General features: G+C 50.2%; 1 protein-coding gene and 1 long non-coding RNA gene across 2 annotated transcripts in view; one reads left to right on the plus strand and one right to left on the minus strand.

Annotated features, from left to right (window-relative positions):
- Positions 1–5,879, plus strand: part of FAM166C (family with sequence similarity 166 member C) — a 30,364-nt gene extending 24,485 nt beyond the window's left edge. The window contains exon 4 of the mRNA XM_037893445.2: positions 4,938–5,879. Coding sequence (XP_037749373.2) covers positions 4,938–4,983 — 46 coding nt within the window. The 3' untranslated portion in view covers positions 4,984–5,879. The remainder of the gene's footprint in view (positions 1–4,937) is intronic.
- On the minus strand, positions 367–8,497 carry LOC122464882. Its single transcript, XR_006289283.1, has 3 exons — positions 8,452–8,497; positions 3,185–3,299; positions 367–522 (listed from the first exon to the last, which is right to left on the minus strand). It is a non-coding gene; the product is annotated as an uncharacterized LOC122464882 (long non-coding RNA).
- Positions 8,498–18,608: the final 10,111 nt, after the last annotated feature.

The following is an 18,608-nucleotide window of genomic DNA, read 5'->3' on the forward strand; positions in this document are numbered from 1 at the left end:
CTCCGAGCGCAGATCTTCTCTCGTCCTGCACATGCCCGGATGGATAAAGCACTTGTCCACACCCTAATCCTCTGCCACCACAACGGCTGCTGTCTCTTCTGCTTGGGTCCTTTTGAAACCAACCATGCTTGCCGCTAAAACGCTGCCTGAATGGTCCTGCTCCCCCAGAGCTCCGAGCAAGCCCCCGACCCTCTCTTTGAGTCGCTTCCAAGTCTCACCTCTTGTCCTTCCTCTCAGGGCCATTCGTCTCCTACTTCCATCTCTGATCTGCTCTCCTTTTGTGTTCCCCATCTCTCCCCCCACCCCATGCCTGGCAATCACCTGTGTGCCAGCCTGGGTGCCCGGTCTGTATCCTCCTGCCCCAGCTGTCTCTGTGCTTCCTTCCATGCTGGCCCAGCAATTAGGAACCACCCTCGCCTCATTCAAGTGAGCTGTAATTGCCTCCCTTCTCTGTGCCTCAGTTTCTCCGTCTGTAAAATGGGGGTGATGACTCTCCTTGGCAAAGGGCGCTGTGCTCTAAGGCTGAAAGACACCAAACGAGAACTAAGCATTGCAGTGTGTTATTTCAAAATAACTCACACACTTCTGCAGCCCTGCCTGTTTAAAGAGGCACGTTTGTCCTCAACTAACAATAAACATAAGTCATCCAAAGGGATGTCTGCCTGACCTGAGTAACTGTGTAACCTGGCCCTTTCCTGGTGTATTACATCCTCATTCAGCTGCCAAGCCGGTTGTCTAGGCTGTTCAGGGAAGTGCTGTTCTATTCCTGTGCCAGGAGGAGCCTAGCAACCTGATGGGAGCTCTAAAGTAATAGTAACACTTGGAAGGAAGGCAAAATAACCTCATCACGCACCTGGCCAGTTGTGCAATGCTGTAAATGGGGGTGGGGAGGGGGCGATGGTAGGGTGGGATTATTCCTTCCTGTTCCATGCTCCCAGCAATCAGCAGTGCCCTGAAGCATGAGAGTAGACTGGCCCAGTCTTCACATGCAAAATTACACCAGCAAGTGACCTGCCCAAACTGCTTCACTTACAAATGAAGCCAGGGTTACACTGACTGGAACGGCATGTCGGCAAGTCCGGCCACCCCACATTTGAGGTGAAACAGCTTCCAGGCCGGGACCCCAGAAAGTTGAATTAAAAGAGCCAATGAAGCCATGGCCAATGCCCCATCCCCCTGCCCGAGCTATCCAGGGCGCTCAGCGTCCTTAGCATGCGGTAGTATTAACACTGCCCGTTTGGTAGCATCGCTGGTTTCAAACCGGGGGAGGCAGGTGGCATTTAAATTGTTTCCTTCCAAGAGTCCAGGCCCAGTCCCGCCTCCCTACAGATAAAACCCTCCACGCCCGGGCACCGCATCTCGCCTCCCCAAACCACCCAACTGGCAAGTCCCTAAAGGGTTAAACACCCAGGGTTAACCAGTGGGCATGGAGCTTAGTTTGGGGAGGGGGATGGGGGCCTTCAGAATCTTCTATAGGTTCCTCCACATAAGCCATAGGGTAGGAGCCACAGGATTCAGTCCTGCAGCCCGTACTCCTAGGAGTAAACCTCACACACGCGGATTGTCTCGTGAACTTGAGTAGGACTCACAGGAGTAATAGCTAATGGATCAGATTGTTCCTCTGCCTCAACCTGCCAAAACCCCACGCCCCATCTGTGGGGCATGGTTTTATAACCGGTCCCCTGTCACCCCTCCCGGTGTGCACTGGAGAGCTGGGGCCCGCTGGGGTACATCTGCACAGCAAAGAAAAACCCGCGGCTGGCCTGTGCCAGCCGCCTGGGGCTGCTGCGGGGCTGTTTCCCTGCTGTGTAGACATCAGAGCTCAGGCTGGAGCCCAAGCTCTGGGACCCTTACAGCTCCAGCCCGAGCCTGGACATCTACACAGCAACGGACCAGCCCTGCAGCACGGGCCAGGCACGGGGTTTTTGTTGCTGTGTAGACGTACCCCTAGTGTGAGAGCTCCGAGTGGTGTTTGTTCCCTGGCCAGGTGAAATCCACCCACTTGGTCCCCGGCTGTCTCTGCCCCTCTAGGCGAGGAAGGTTCCGTGGAGTTTGTTCTCGTGGAGTCTTTGTCTGTCGCTGCTGTAAAGCTGTTGTTTAGCAGGTCCTGAGGAGCTGAAGGGAAGGAGGCTGCCTGAGACTGATGCAGCTTTGGATCGGTGCCAGGCAATGGGTGGCTGTTAATTATCGGTGTCTTTGTGTGTCTGTGTGTGCGGGGGGGGGGGGGGGGTACACAAACGTGGAAACGAGCACTGTGCTTGGGTGCAGGGTGAGCCTGGGATATCAGGAACCGCAGACGCTGATGTGAGGCTTGGCCGCATCGCTTGTTCCTAAGCCAGGAAAAGCTCTCACTGCAAAGCGCTGTTCTCTGCCGCCTCAATGGCCTGTCCCAAGGGCTGCATGGCCCGTGCACATAAGTGAGCCTCTGGTCTCGTATCAGGCCCTGCTCCTGTAATCAGCTCCCCACGGGCAGCCCCTTGCACCCACTGGCTCTATGGAGGCGCAAGAGCCCGATCGGACTACAGGATTGGGGCCTGCATGCTCAGAACAGCAGGTTTTCCATGCATTTGTCTCTTCATCGATGGAGGCCGAGAACCAGAATGGGGTGAGTGGTGCAGAATGGGGCCTGAACACTGGACTGGGAATCTGGGGCTTCTGATTCCTAACCCTGCCTCTGACACCCCCTCCTTTGTACGAGTCATGCCCCCTGCCTGTTCCCTCCCTCTACTGCTGCTGCTGGCCCATCTCCCGGAGGTCACGGGAGGCCTGGTGCGTAGCTGGTGGTGAAGTAGATGGGCGCAAGCGTTAGAGAATTCATCAGTACTAAAAAACTTGCAGTTGCTCAGCTTTGGCCTGCAGGTACAAAGAGGCAGGGACCAAGGGTTGTTTGGGACTCAGGCTTCCCTGCTTCAAGCTGAAAATAATCAAATGCACTTGTTGTGCTTGGAGCTGTACACCTGTTAGCTCTTTACTCTGCATGTCTGGCCAGGATTAGGCTCTGTAGCTTATAGACCACAGCGAGGGACCTGTAGAAGGCTGGTCTTGTGGCTTTAGCATGAGACTAGAAGTCAGAAAACCAGGTGCTAAACCTGGCTCTGCCACTGACTCACTGTGTGATCTTGGGTAATACCACCTGCTCTGTCCCTCAGTTTCCCTATCTGTGAAATGGTGGTAACGTACATACCTGTTGGGAGGCTTGATTGGCTGGTGCTTGTGAGCTCCTCAGATAAAGATGCAAAAGGCTTGAGGAGTGCTAGTCAAAGCCACAGGCTTTCTGAGTATTGCTGGCTGTCAGGGCTCTAGTTCAAACAAGAACGATTTCAGGGAAGTTCTCTGGCCTGGGATATACAGGAGGTCAGACAAGATGATCACAATGGTCCCTTCTGAGCCTGAGCATCACTGAATGGCAGCAAAGCAGGGTCCATTATGGGGGGAGGGATAGCTCAGTGGTTTGAGCACTGGCCTGCTAAACCCAGGGTTGTGAGTTCAATCCTTGAGGGGCCCATTTAGGGATTTGGGGCAAAAATTGGGGGTTGGTCCTGCTTTGAGCAGGGGGTTGGACTAGATGACCTCCTGAGGTCCCTTCCAACCCTGATATTCTATGATTCTCTGAATCCGCTGCCAACACATGCCACCAATGCACCTGCCGTAGGGCTAGCTCTCTCTGCGTCCCTCCAGACAGCCCGATTGGCATCCCCTCGCTCTGAGGGGGGGAGCGCTGGGCAAGACTGTGCTCCTCCAGGGAATGGCTGAAAGTGGGAGGGAGCACTTTCTGCACCAAACACAGGCAGCTTTTAGCTTTGCAAAGACTCATTTGCATTTGCTTTTGTACCCTCGCCTCTGTAATAACCACCCCCCTGTCCCGCCTTGATTCTGCGCTGGGTGCACAAAGCCTGTGCAAGCCGGTCCTTTCCAAATGTCTGTTGTCATTCATTTTGCTGCCAGTGTTTTGGTTTTGTTCTTTTCAGCAGCGTTTTCCTCCCCCGCCCCCCCACCAGGGACCCTGGCACAACCCTCTGCATGTTTCCATCGCTTCTGTATGATAAAACACACAGGGCTTATTTCTAGGCACTGATTTTGTCTGGGCGGGTTGAGGTGGGCTCTCTGCAAACATGAGCCCTTTGAATTACCTGACATGCTGCAAAGAAGGAAGGGGCTTCTGTTCCCGGTTTCCTAGGCTCCACTGAGTCTGTTTTAATTAACTCTTTGGGTGCTGGTTCCCCCACTGCATCTGCTGCTCAGCCTCTGGCCATTTGGGTTCCTTTGTGCTCACTGGAACGTTAAGACGTTTTTGGACTGTTGAGACACAGGGAAGGCACCAATCCCTGGTCCATTCAGACCCTTGTTCCATGGGCATCTCCGTGTTCGGCAGCACACCCAGTAGTGTTCAGCGTCTTTGGCTGTCCTCTTTTGTTTAGCTATGAAGCAGGCGAGTTCTGCATGGACAGCCCTGGTGCATGCTGCCACTTTCCGTCTGCACACCCTTGAGAGGGCCAGCCGCCTGGCAGCTGCAGTCTAGCTGTGCATCCCTGCCATGCTGATCTGTGAGTGAAGAGGGAGAGCGCCTGGCACGTATGTACTGGGATGGAGGGAAGGGGATGCATTGAAGAGTGCCTGCTTAAAACCCTGCCTAGCCAATCTCACTCTTTCTTGTACATTTTGTAAGAGGGGGCGCAGACTCTGCCTCTGAAGAAGAGGTGTGAACTGTAACCCTTTGGCTTTGCTGACAGAGTTCTCATTCGCCTGGAGATCTCTTCATTAGGACTCTCAGCAGTGGAAGGACTTAGGCATTTGTAACAGTGGAAATAGATAACTGGGTTCAGAATTCACATGAATAAAACCTACCCTATGATTTCAGTTGCCCGTCTTAATATTCCAGGAAACCATTTCTTCTGTTTTCAGCTGTGTAATATTTTTTTCCATTAAACCCTTTTTAGCCCTATTCACGGCATGTCTGCCCTGGAAGGGTCTTTGGAGAACTAATGAAACGAGGACATCGCACGACACCAGAGCCTGGAAAGTGATCACCAGAGACTGGACAGGATTTTAGTCAGACTCTGCTACCTAAAGAACACTTGGGAGAAAGGACTTCTTTGCTGAAATTAGCTCTCTCGATGCACATTTCCTCAGAGCCCCCAGGAGTCCGCTAGCAAAACCAGGGGAGATCAGACTTGACATTCCCGGTATTTCGAAGGCAACACACAAGCAGGCATAAAACGCCAAACTGCTTGGGCTTTGGGCATCCATGCCCAAGGAGTACAGAGCCAGCTGGTGGAGCTCCTTGGCTGGTTACCTCTGGAGATACCGAGCATGTGATGCAGGGATAGCATCTGGGACTCAGAGATACAGGCCCCAATCTTTAGCCACAGTACAACTCAGGCTCAAGGCACTCCCGCATCTCATTCTGGGCCGACTCTGTGCTGAATTGGTCCACAGCCTGAGTTAGAGTAGCAAGAAGGCTGCTCTAATTTATGCTGAGTGCCTACATCCCCAAGTGGTCGATAGATTCCAAGGCCAGAAGGGACCATTGTGATCATCTAGTCTGACCTTCTATATAACACGAGCCAGAGAACTGCCCCACAATAACTCGTAGAGCAGAGCTTTCAGAAAAACACCTAGTCTTGATTTAAACATTGTCAGTGACGGAGAGTCCACCACAAACCTTGTAAGTTGTTGCAGGGGTTAATTACCCTCACTGTTAAAAAGGTACGCCTTATTTCTTGTCTGAATTTGTTTTTCTTCAGCATTTAGCCATTGGATTGCGTTAGACCTTTCTCTGCTAGATTGAAGAGCCTGTTATTAAATATTTGTTCCCCATGTAGATACTTATGGATTGTAATCAAGTCATCCTGTAACCTTCTCTTTGTTAAACTAAATAGATCGAGCTCCTTGAGTGTGTCACTATAAAGCATGTTTTCTAATCCTTTAATCATTCTTGTGTCTCTTCTCTGGCCCCTCTCCATTTTTCAACATCCTTCTTGAATTGTGGGCTCCAGCACTGGACACAGGATTCCAGCAGCGGTCGCACCAAAGCCAGATACAGAGGTCAAATAACCTTTCTGGTCCTGCTAGAGATTCCCCTGTTTATGGGGAAGCCCTAGCCACACCCCCTATCCCTTTTCCCTGCCCCTTTATATCCACAGCAAGGTGGATGGCGTAGGAGCCATGATGCCAGTACTGCAGGAGGATCCATCTATGCAGCGGTGACTGTGGCTAGTTACACTGGCTTTAGGGACCCTGTGTGCTGGCAGAGCAGTGCGGAGGAGAATCCGGGCCAATTCATTAACAGTCTTATGATCCGACTGGGGGTCTTGGCTCACACCCAGGTGCACGTCAAGCTCTGCAGAATCACCCCTGGGACGTGGAGCCGCACCTGGACCCCCTGATGTGCTAGGAACCCTGGGGACTGAGAGTTCCAGAGTTAAGGGACTAATCCGCTCTCGCTGGCATCTCCCCCACGTCTTTCATTCGCTGCCTTCCCCCAGGTGTCAGAGCGCTACCGAGGCAGAGCTAGCCACGCATCGGACTGCCTGCTCCTGGGAGCTGCAAATCGTGAACACACACCAAAGGGATCTCACATGAAGCAAAACCAAGGCTGTGTTAGTACCCTGCTGTGCTCAGCTTTCCAGATCGCACCACCTCTGACCGTCCGCCCAAGCCTCAGGATGTTCGGGTTCCTACCTGCCTTGGACAGCTCCCTGCCCCTGTGGCTAAGCGACCTGCCTTAAAGCCTCAAATCACCATCCATAGGAGGTGCCCCTAGGCCTGGTTTAATTTTGCACTAGGAGCTATGAGTCAAATTCATCCCTGGTGTAACTCCCCTCATGTCACTGGGGTTACACCAGGGCCACAGTGACTTCAAGACACAAACACCACCACAGCGATCGGCCCTAATTGATCACCCCAGGCTGGAGATTTCGGCAAAGGCACGTAAAACTGGACGGGCCATGGAGACTGGATCTCTTGTCTGCCCTCTAGAGGTGCCCCCTGACTGGTGGCATGTCAGAGGGGGTGGGTGCCCCTGCCATAGAGGAATTCAGCCCCTGGGTGGTCACCCTTCTTTCATACTCCCAGTCTCGTTTTCTTTTTTTGTTGTCCCACGTGATCGCGTGATTTTTGGCTCCTGTGGCCCCTCCTTCCTGAGTGGGCGGGTTGTTAGTTCCTGGGGCTCCATCCACCACTCCCAGACTTCCAATCAGCCAGCATCGGATGCCAGCCCCATCCCCACCCTCACAGAGCAAAGAAAGACAACCAACGGGAAAAGTCGGGTTGCCATGCTGGGGTAGGATGCTATAAAGAGGGGCATCGCCTAGCAGTTACAGCGAGAGCTGAGGCGGATAGTTCAGCACTGGTTTTCAACCCAGATCAGGACCAAAGGTTGAAATGTCAAAAGATTTCGCAGAACAGAAATTCTGACGTTTTTGATTCAGAAATGTTGAAACATTTCGACCTTCGTGAAATCCAGCTGGTTCATTTCTGGTTGTTGAAAGGACCCAAGATGCTACGTTTCATGTCAGCTTGACATTAACTGGCCTTTTGCGCTTGGTGCCCCTATTCTATCCTGTGGGTCAAGCTCTCTGGGCAGACCGAAATGTAACCCTGGAACATCACCCTGCTGGAAATGTTCTGAGCAGCTGTAGTCCAAGCAAATGCTTGGGGTTCAAGAGACCTTGGTTCTGTTCCCAGCACTGACTTCCTATGTGTCCTTGGGCAAGTCACTTAAAACAAACCTCGCAGAGCCTCAGTTTCCCCATTTGTAAAATAGGGGTGCCTCTTAGGGCCACCCCACCTGGAGTGCCCTCCTGTGGTAGGCTGCTACATGACAGGCACGCCTGCCTCAGTTTCCCTCCTGCAGACTCCCCAGAAATTGCCCAAAGCCTCTTCCCAAGTATAAATATATTGTGGGGTTCATTTGTTACAAGAGTCCCGAGCACATAAATCATAACAAGTCCCAATTCAATACACCAGAATTCCCCCAGCAGAATTCTTACAGTAAATGCAACATATGCCCCAGCGTCCCTCACCCCGCCCCGAGTGCCTGGCGCATCCCCAGTGTCCCTCACCCCACTCCGAGTATCCAGGCAGCCCCCCAGTGTCCCCTGCCCCCACCTATCCAGCACGGCCATTTCCTGTTCTTGTACCAGGACAGCCACCCCAGCCCTTCCCAGCAGGAACCTCCAGAGATGCTCTGCTGGGAAATCATGTTCAGCAGGAAGCATCCCTCAGTCCCCCCGGCCCTCCCACTGTTCCCTGGGTCCAGCTCTCTGGCCCTAGAGATGTCAGCAGGGACGCTCCTCTGCTGCCCTCCAGCCCTGGCCCTCTGGCTTGGGATGTCAGCCAGAAAACCCTCCTTGCTGCTCTGCTGCCTTCAGCCTTCCCCCAGGAACCGCCGTCTGCCTCTGGCAGCTCCATCTGCCCAGCTTGACTCTCACGTGGGCATCTCACACTCACCGGATCTCCTGTCTCTCTCTGCATCTCTCTGACTGATTCAGGCGGCCCTTGACTCACTGGCTCTCTCTCTCTGGTCCTTTATGGACTCCAGGTGTTGCCCTGCCCTGTTAATTAGCCAGATGAGAGCACCTGCTCTCTCACAGGGGCCATAGACCTACTTGATTTACTGGGGCCGGCCAGCCTGGGACAGGGTTGTAATACTGTCTGTCTTCCATCTTAGATGTGACATGGCCCCCAACACCATGAAAGCTGAGCCCCTCCCTGTCTTTAATTCACTGATCTTCTCCACACCCCCGTGAGGTGGGGCAGTGCTATGAGCCCCATTGCACAGATGGGAAACTGAGGCACAGGGAGACTAAGTGACTTGACAATGCGGATGTACCTACCTATCTGGGATGTTCTGAGACTCGGTTCAGTTTTGTACAAAGCTCTGACATTGGGAAGCACTCTGAAGAGAAGAGAGAGAGTTTTTATTTGTTTCGTGGCCAGACGGATGTGCTGGGGAAATAAGAATTATTCCCTCTGGTGAAAACCGTGTTCCGTCCGTCGAACGCTGTTCAATAATACATTCAGTGCTGACGCTTGTACTGCAGTGCAGAAAAGTACTCTGTAAGAACTGCAAAATTGGTCATAGGCCATCTCCAGGGGCCCTGGGCATTAATAAGGAACCAGCAGCTTTGGGACTATCTCAAATGGCAATTTCTTCCCTCCCATTGCATTTACAAATGACCTTTACGGATTCATTGAGGCAGCCCTTTGGCTATGAGCTGTATCTGCCTAGCCCACCGAGGCGCTTGGCCTGCAGCCGTGATGCCAGCGCCAGGGCGGGTGAAACCTACCCTCATTATGTGATGTGCCTTCACTTTGATAGTCATCGGTGCATTCATCCAGGGAACTCAAAGCACTTCACAAGCTTCACCTGACTAATCTGCACATTTCTCTGGCGGGATTAGTATTATTATTGGTGTTATTCATTGTCGCACCCAGGAACCCTAATCAGTACACTCTGAGGGAGATTTCATACCGCACCCTGATACGGACAGAGCAACCTCTGATCCTTTTTTCTCCTACTCTTCATAGCTAGGGGTCATGGTCAGTCTTTGGTGTCAGAAGGGCACAGGACCATTTCCCATAGATGGCCTGAAAGTGCTATGCATACCTTCCTGCTAGCACCTTGGAAATGTGGGGATCCCATCTGGAGCTCTGTAGGAGACAGCTCCCCAACCCCATGTTCCAGCCCTGTCCATATCACAGGAGACCAAGTCATCACAAGAAAACTCCTCTGCTTGGAGACAACCCCTTAGTTCCTTGATCTCCTGATTGCCCCACACCTGCAGTGAAGACATGCTAGGTTTCCAAATTGTCTGTTTAAACTATGGAATAAATTAGTGGATCTGACTGTCCAGTTCTTACCCACACCCCAAATCATTAGCACGACGCCACCACATTCTGCAAGCTCATTGTTCCGGTGTGTGTCAAAACTCCTCTTGTTTCACATAATGGCACTGGGAGGCTTCTTCTCCTGAGAGAAATATTGGACCAGGTGTTTCAGGAACAGATGGCAGATTTGAATTGTCACATTGTGTCTAGCCATCTGCTTATGAGTATAAAAAGTAAAAATCCCAAGAACATAGACACAGTGATTAGATTATTTCTCCAAGAAGAAGCAACTATAAATAATTTCATTTTTTAAAAAGTAAAAACTTACCTTGAAAGGATACTAGGGTTGCAAAGTCAAGCACTCAATAGTCAGGAAGTGACAAAGTAAGGTTACCTGGGCAACCTTAACTTTGCCCCTTTGTACATATGCATTACAAGATAGTGATCATGTGATTAAAGACTGTCATGACATATAGAAGCACAGTCCATGTGAAACAGACCATGTACAGACTATAGGCACAAACAGACTTCCACATGGCTTGAGTTCCAGCTTTGTCCTCTGTTTACCAGGAAATATAACATGTCTGCAGTTCTACATAGCTGTCAGACATCTAACGGCTGCATCACATACTGCAAGCTAACATATTACAGTCATATGCTATTTTTTTCCCAGAACCCTTCATTCAAAACCCTCTGCAACTTCAACTGTGAATCAAGCTTTTGTTCCTTTCTGCACCCCAGTTGTACTCCCTGCACCACCCTGCCTCATTCACTGTCCACCCTGTGCACAGAATGTGTCAGGGCTCCTGCAGAAAAAGTATCTGAGCGTGTAGTTAAAGAATGTACTGTAATGTGTATGCACAAGAGGGTGGAATTACAGAGGCGCATCGCCAATGAACATGATCACTGTATATGTGAAGCCACAACATTATTACAGATGCATCCCTTCCTGCTCCTTACACACACATGCTGAGCATTCAGAATTTGCCATTGATTTCTGTGGTGATGCCTTATAGAAAAAAACATAGTGATCTCAGTCTGTTCTTCATAGACTGTAGGGCTTGATCTTGTATGATGCTCAGCATCCCCAACTCCCAGACTTTGGTCTCTAAAGTTTCCTGAGCAAAAGACTAACTGCATTTGGCAACCAGTTTCTGCCAGTCTCTGGGGTGGGTTGAAATAGACAGAAAGTGCCTATCCTTTGTTGTCTGAGTGGAAGTGTGGGAATTCACCCTTTGCCTCTTGTGAGCTGCAAAATGCTAAGAGGTTCAAACCAAGATGCACAGATGCCATCTAGTGCTGGGAAGCAGGTTAATTTTCACATTGCCCAACAGAGAAAAAGTAGTCAGAGTTTCAGGCCAGAAGATTGTATCATCTAGTCTGACCTCCTGTATAGCACAGACCAGAGAATTTCACCCAGTTACCCCCTTACTGAACCCAATAATTTGTGTTTGGCTAAAGCATCTTCCAGAAAGGCAGCCAGTCTTGATATGAAGGCATCAAGAGATGGAAAATCCACTACTTCCCTTGGTAGTTTGTTCCAGGGCTTAATCCCCCTCACTGGCAGAAATGTGCATCCAGGTTCTAATTGGAATTTGTCTGGCTTCAGCTTCCAGCCACTAGTTCTTTTTCTGCCTTTCTTTGCCAGAATAAAGAGCCCATTAGAACCAGGTATATTCTCCCCAGAAAGGTCCTTACACACTGTAATCATAGAATCATAGAATATCAGGGTTGGAAGGGATCTCAGGAGGTCATCTAGTCCAACCCCCTGCTCAAAGCAGGACCAATCCCCAACTAAATCATCCCAGCCAGGGCTTTGTCAAGCCTGACCTTAAAAAGCTCTAAGGAAGAAGATTCCACCACCTCCCTAGGTAACGCATTCCAGGGCTTCACCACCCTCCTAGTGAAAAAGTTTTTCCTAATATCCAACCTAAACCTCCCCCATTGCAACTTGAGACCATTGCTCCTTGTTCTGTCATCAGGTACCACTGAGAACAGTCTAGATCCATCCTCTTTGGAACCCCCTTTCAGATAGTTGAAAGCAGCTATCAAATCCCCCCTCATTCTTCTCTTCTGCAGAATAAACAATCCCAGTTCCCTCAGCCTCTCCTCATAACTTATGTGCTCCAGCCCCCTAATCATTTTTGTTGCCCTCCTCTGGATGCTTTCCAATTTTTCCACATCCTTCTTGTAGTGTGGGGCCCAAAACTGGACACAGTACTCCAGATGAGGCCTCACCAATGTCGAATAGAGGGGAACGATCCCGTCCCTCGATCTGCTGGCAATGCCCCTACTTATACATCCCAAAATGCCATTGGCCTTCTTGGCAACAAGGGCACACTGTTGACTCAGATCCAGCTTCTCGTCCACTGTCACCCCTAGGTCCTTTTCTGCAGAACTGCTGCCTAGCCATTCAGTCCCTAGTCTGTAGCGGTGCATGGGAATCTTCCGTCCTAAATGCAGGACTCTGCACTTGTCCTTGTTGAACCTCATCAGATTTCTTTTGGCCCAATCCTCCAATTTGTCTAGGTCCTTCTGTATCCTATCCCTCCCCTCCAGCGTATCTACCTCTCCTCCCAGTTTCATATCATCTGCAAACTTGCTGAGGGTGCAATCCACACCATCCTCCAGATCATTTATGAAGATATTGAACAAAACCGGCCCGAGGACCGACCCTTGGGGCACTCCACTTGATACCGGCTGCCAACGAGACATGGAGCCATTGATCACTACCCGTTGAGCCCGACAATCTAGCCAGCTTTCTATCCACCTTACAGTCCATTCATCCAGCCCATACTTCTTTAACTTGCTGGCAAGAATACTGTGGGAGACCGTGTCAAAAGCTTTGCTGAAGTCAAGGAACAATACGTCCACTGCTTTCTCCTCATCCACAGAGCCAGTTATCTCGTCATAGAAGGCAATTAGATTAGTCAGGCATGACTTGCCCTTGGTGAATCCATGCTGACTGTTCCTTTAAGTGCTTCAGGATTGATTCCTTGAGGACCTGCGCCAGGATTTTTCCAGGGACTGAGGTGAGGCTGACCGGCCTGTAGTTCCCCGGATCCTCCTCGTTCTCCAGAATCATGTCACCACTGAATCTGCTTGAGAAGCTAAACAGAAGGAGCTCTGGAAGTCTCCCCCAGGGAGGCGTTTTCTGCAGCCCTGGGACCCTTTTTGTGGCTCTTTTCTGCCTCCCCGGCCAGGTTTCCCACGTCATTTTAAAACCATGGCCGCCAGAAGTGAAGGCAGGATTCCAATATTGGTCTCACCCATGCTACATTCAGAGGTAAAATCACCCCCCGACTCCTGCTCCCTACTGCGAGGCTGGCGTTCGGGCGGGGAGCTCATGCTGAGCTGCTCACCCACTCTGACCCATAAGCCCTTCCAGCGGATGAGAAGGGCATTGTAGGATTTTTGTCCGATGCACATTGAAGTGTAATGTTGGGGTCTGGTTAGACTAATGATAAAAGTAGCACACATTAAAATTAACACACATGCTTATTGCAAATGGTAATAGCAGTTTAGGGCTTTGATAACTATTTTGCCCCTTGAATGCCATCTGACCCTGCCCCTCCCAAGGGATGGATTACTATAGTGTTTGTGGTTTTGGTGTGGTGCACACACACACACACCCATCATGGGAAGGTATTGCACACACACACACACCCGTCAGGGAAGGTATTGCACGCACACACACACACACACCCGTCAGGGAAGGTATTGCTCACACACACACACCCATCATGGGAAGGTATTGCACTATCAGCCAGTTGCATCTTGTGAGGGACGTGTCTTCTTCTGAAGCATCTGAGAGAGGCCACTGCTGGAAGACTGGACTGATTGGGAAGTGCAAGCAAAGGGTGGCCCATTGCTCTGCCCCAGTGTGGCAGGACCAGGGAGTCGGAAGTAGATGACCCGTTGCTCAACCCCAGTCTTGCTATTCCTAAGTTTCTAAATGTTCCTTACTGGATCACAAACCGTTCTTTGAACTGGATGTTTTCTGACAGCCGAATGTGCTGAATTTGTTCTAATCCTTCGGGTTACCCTCTCATTTTGGGTTGTACAGTTGGATTCCCTCCTGGCTGGCTTGCTCCTGTGTTTGCCCTTTCCCTGTGCTGCTGCCGAGTGTGTTGTGATGGTGGGAACTGTACGCTGCAAATACAGACATGGAATGAAATAGACAGTTCTCTTTCTGTGGCTGATGCTTTCTTCCTCGGAGAAGTGTTCCCTGGGCCAGCTCCCCAGCTGGTGTAGATCAGCCGCATGCCATCGAACTCAATGAAGTTGCCCTGATTTACACCCTAGTTGAGGGTCTGGCCCCTGATGTCAATGCCTGAAGGGCAAGGAATAAGACTGAAAGACCACCCTTCATTTTGGCTTGCGGCATTGTGTCAAAAGGCAAATATAGTAGTACAGGGCAAACACAGGGTTCTACATACATGTTTAGGCTCTGAAGTAAGAGGGCCTCATCTGCAGAGGGGCTGAGCTCTGCGTGTCCCGTACCAAGCCCCTTATCAATGGTTATCAAACCATGTCCCTTCCTGAGTCCAGCTGAAAGGAACAAGGTCAGGCTAGATGAGCTAACGCGGGGTGGCCAACCTGAGCCTGAGAAGGAGCCAGAATTTACCAGTGAACATTGCCAAAGAGCCCCAGTAATACATCAGCAGCCCCCCATCCGCCACCCACCTCCAGCCCCCAGCGCCTCCCACCCACCGGCAGCCCCGCCGATCAGCGCCTCCCGCTCCCTCCTCACGCCCACCGCAATCAGCTGTTTTGCAGTGTACAGGAGGCTCTGGTGGGGTGGGGGAGTGAGGGCACAGCAGGCTCAGGGGAGGGTGTGGGAAGGGGTGGAGTGGGGGCAGGGCCTGGGGCAGAGCCAGGGGTTCAGCCGTGAGCACCCCCCGGGACACTGGAAAGTTGGTGCCTGTAGCTCCAGCCCCAGAGTCGGTGCCTAGACATGGAGCCGCATATTAACGTCTGAAGAGCCACATGGGGCTCCGGAGCCCCAGGTTGGCCCCCCTGAGCTAACGGTTCCTTTTGGCCTTAACACGGATGGAAGCAAACGTCTGCTGGAACCAGGATGTTTTAGAGACATGTGGTTCGGTCATCTGATCATTGAGTCACGGAGCCGTTACAGCTGTGCTTTGGATTAAGTCTGCATTTATAAATAGTTTACGAAGTGTTGATAAATGATTAATAGATGTTTTAATACACGGGGCATAGATTATAAAGCCAGAAGGGATCACTGTGATTATCTGGTCTGGCCTCCTGAATAACACAGACCCCAGGATTTCCCGGTATTAATTCTTGCTTGAACCAGAGCAGATCTTTTAGGAAAACATCCAGTTTTGATTTAATAATTGCCAGTGATGGAGAATCCACCATGACCCTTGGGATTGTTAATCACCCTCACTGTTAAAAATGCCCCTTAGTTCCAGTCTGAACCTGTCTAGCTTCAACTTCCAGTCACTGGATCTTGATAAACCTTTGTCTGTTAGATTCCAGAGCCCTCAACTGTCAAAATTCGGTTCCCAATGTAGGTACTTATAGACTGTGATCAAGGCACTCCTTAGGCCTTTGTTCCTCCCACCAATTAATTGTTATGAAGCCTGGCAGGTCATAAGAACATAAGGATGGCCATACTGGGTCAGACCAAAGGTCCAACTAGCCCAGTATCCTGTCTTCTGACAGTGGCCAATGCCAGGTGTCCCAGAGGGAATGAACAGAACAGGGAATCATCAAATGATCCATCCCCTGTCGCCCATTCCCAGCTTCTGGCAAACAGAGGCCAGGGACACCATCCCTGCCCAGCCTGGCTGATAGCCATTGATGGACCTACCCTTCATGAACTTATCTAGTTCTTTTTTGAACCCGGTTATAGGCTTGGCTTTCACAACATCCTCTGGCAAGGAGTTCCACAGGTTGACTGTGCGTTGGGTGAAGAAATACTGCCTTTTGTTTGTATTAAACCTGCTCCCTATTAATGTCATTTAGTGACCCCTAGTTCTTGTGTTACGAGAAGGAGTAAATAACACTTCCCTGTGTACTTTCTCCACACCACTCATGATTTTATAGACCTCTATCAGGGCATCAACAGATTGCTTAGTACCATCTATAACATGCACTGCTCATGTCTATAATGTCTATTGATCATTTATTAACCCTTTAGTAGCCATTTAGAAATAGAATGTTACTATGTCATACTCTACCTTGAATGGTCCCTGTTAGAGAGCTTATTCCTTCACTCTCCCACTTCCCTGGTCCTTCTCGCATGAACAGAGAGCACCAATACCCGAAGTCCGAAGGTGCAAACAATTCGATGTTTATTGGGGTGAACTTCCAGCAAGCTGAAATACAAGTTCCTTTTTCCTTATTTTCGAATCCCAACTTACTTCCTGTTTGCCTTAACCAATCATTCTACTGAAATTTAACTAACCAATCCTAACATATTGTAACATGATTAGCTAACCAATTATATCCCACCACCTTAATTAGATTACACCCAGCAAAATTAATTATACAGCAGACAGAAACAATCACAGAACCAGACAGAGATTATACAGACAAACAATAGCAAAGTGGGAACGATAATGACAAAACAATACAGAAGTGAGGATTTCACATCCCAGCTATTGATAAGTGAGTTCTTGCCAGACAGGACGCTATCAAACTAAGTTTCCTTTTACATTTTCTAGGCACTTCCCTTTCTCTGGAGGTGATAGGCACTATCAGGACAGGACTGTATTCCTAACAGCCCAATAGCACCTTCTTTCAATGTGACTAGTTTGGAATGTGAGGATGTGACTGGTCGCTTCCCAGCTTATGGCTGCCTCTGCTGCTTAGCCAAAGGCTTTAGCCTAAGCACAGGGCCTTAGACTGTCACAGGGAGAGAAGGCCCTTACACCGGCAGACAGTGATTTTGATTCTTTCTTTTATACCTCTAGAACTAGCCAAGTGATAAGAATACACCTAAATTCTTAGAGTCTAGGCCTTTACAGACAGGCCTGAATATCTATATCCTAACAGTCCCTTACAACATGTGCTTTCTACTTATGCTAAACCATCCGTTCCACCTTGTATTTAGCTGACACTCTCAGTACCTTTCCCAGACCCGAGGAAGAGCTCTGTGTGGCTCGAAAGCTTGTCTCTCTCACCCTCCAAAGTTGGTCCAATAAAAGATATTACCTCCCGCACCTTGTCACTATGAAGCAAGACCATTATTAGCATGCAGGTTCCTAACATGTTACATGTGCGAGCTAGTTCAGAGCCATGATAATGTTCATTGTATTGCCTGCCTCAGGTATCTTTTACTTCCAAAAATCAGACCCCACCAGACTGTAAAGTCTCCAAAAGTCACATGCAATAACTCTCTGTGCTCCAACATCCCCTCTAGGAACAAAGTAAGAATATACATTAATTTTTTAAACCTAACCAGTGTCCCTTAAGTGAATTGACACAACAAGTATTAGAGCTAAGTGGGTCTAATATTTATTTAATTTTCTTTCTTTATATAGGAATTAGAAATTATTATCTGACAGGAGCACTGTATCTAAGTTGTTATCTGCAAAAAAACCAAGAGTTTTCAGGTGCCTAAGTAGCCTTTGGAATCACGATTAAAGTCCGCCCCCAAAAATCTGAAATGGTGCCCCTGGGTTAGAGCCCAGAAGGGGATACCTTGATGGTCAGGTGCACTGCAGATTCACATCCTGTCTGGCAGCACTGTAACTTGCCATGTAGACAAGCCTAAAGGAATCAAGATGAAGACTAGGCTGGGCTGATTTTCAGCCCCTTCAACATGTATGTTGCCCTTGGAGAGTGTGAATTGTCCCATGTCTTCACACCAGCCGCACTGCAAAGCCTGACCTGAGTTAGTGTGTCCTCACTGTCGTTACATGCGCCCCCCGCATCCCATGTGCGTTGCAGGCTCTCCGGCAGGGCACATCCCATGGGTCTTTGCGCGCGGGAAGCTGAGCCATTCTGTGATTCTTTCCTAGGGATCTGTGGGAGAATTTGTCTGTCCTTCTGGGCACCCAGGCTGCATGGGGGGAGGCACTGGAGGACTGGCACGTTTGAGTGGGTGGGTTACCAGCTTCAGTGAAAGCAGCCCCCGGGGCTCTAACGCACCCCCCCGAGCTAGCCCAGGTTGAAAGGACCGGATGGAGAGGACTGTGTGTGTAGATGGAAGGGGGGCTAGGGCCAACACCCGAGTGAGCGCTGCATGCCATCTCTGAGTAGAATTAAATGGGAGGATACTCAGGGCTGTATGGGTGTGTTTGTGCAAGCAGATACACACATAATTTACCACCTGCTGTTACACACACACACACACTCTGGTCCTCCACCAAGTGTGATCCAAGAGTGCTTGAGAAGATCCATGGGACTCCAGCTGCGATAGCCAACTGGATTTCCCTTTCCAACCCGCCTAAGCATTTTTGCAGTTAGGGCCAGACCGTGCAATCGTTATTTACACCAGTGAGCATGTACGCACCCCGGTGAACTCACTTGTGCAAGGCTCCATGTCTCCCCTGTCCACCCTTCCTCTCCCATGGGACACATCTGGGGCAGGGCTGAGCTTTCGGGGGCTGATCCCCAGCCATGTAACCCACGTTCTGCTCTTCTTCTCCCCAGCCCGCCTCTGAGCACGAAGACCCAATGGCATTTATTCCGCGTGTCTCCAGAGAATCTGCGGACGTACCAAACCTTCCCCTCAGGGAAGAGGGTGACCTCCCAGGAGAGAGAAGTCAGAGACAGCTATTTTGAATACAGAGCATGAGGAG

This window comes from Chelonia mydas, chromosome 3 (assembly GCF_015237465.2).
Source record: "Chelonia mydas isolate rCheMyd1 chromosome 3, rCheMyd1.pri.v2, whole genome shotgun sequence".
NCBI lineage: Eukaryota > Metazoa > Chordata > Testudines > Cheloniidae > Chelonia > Chelonia mydas.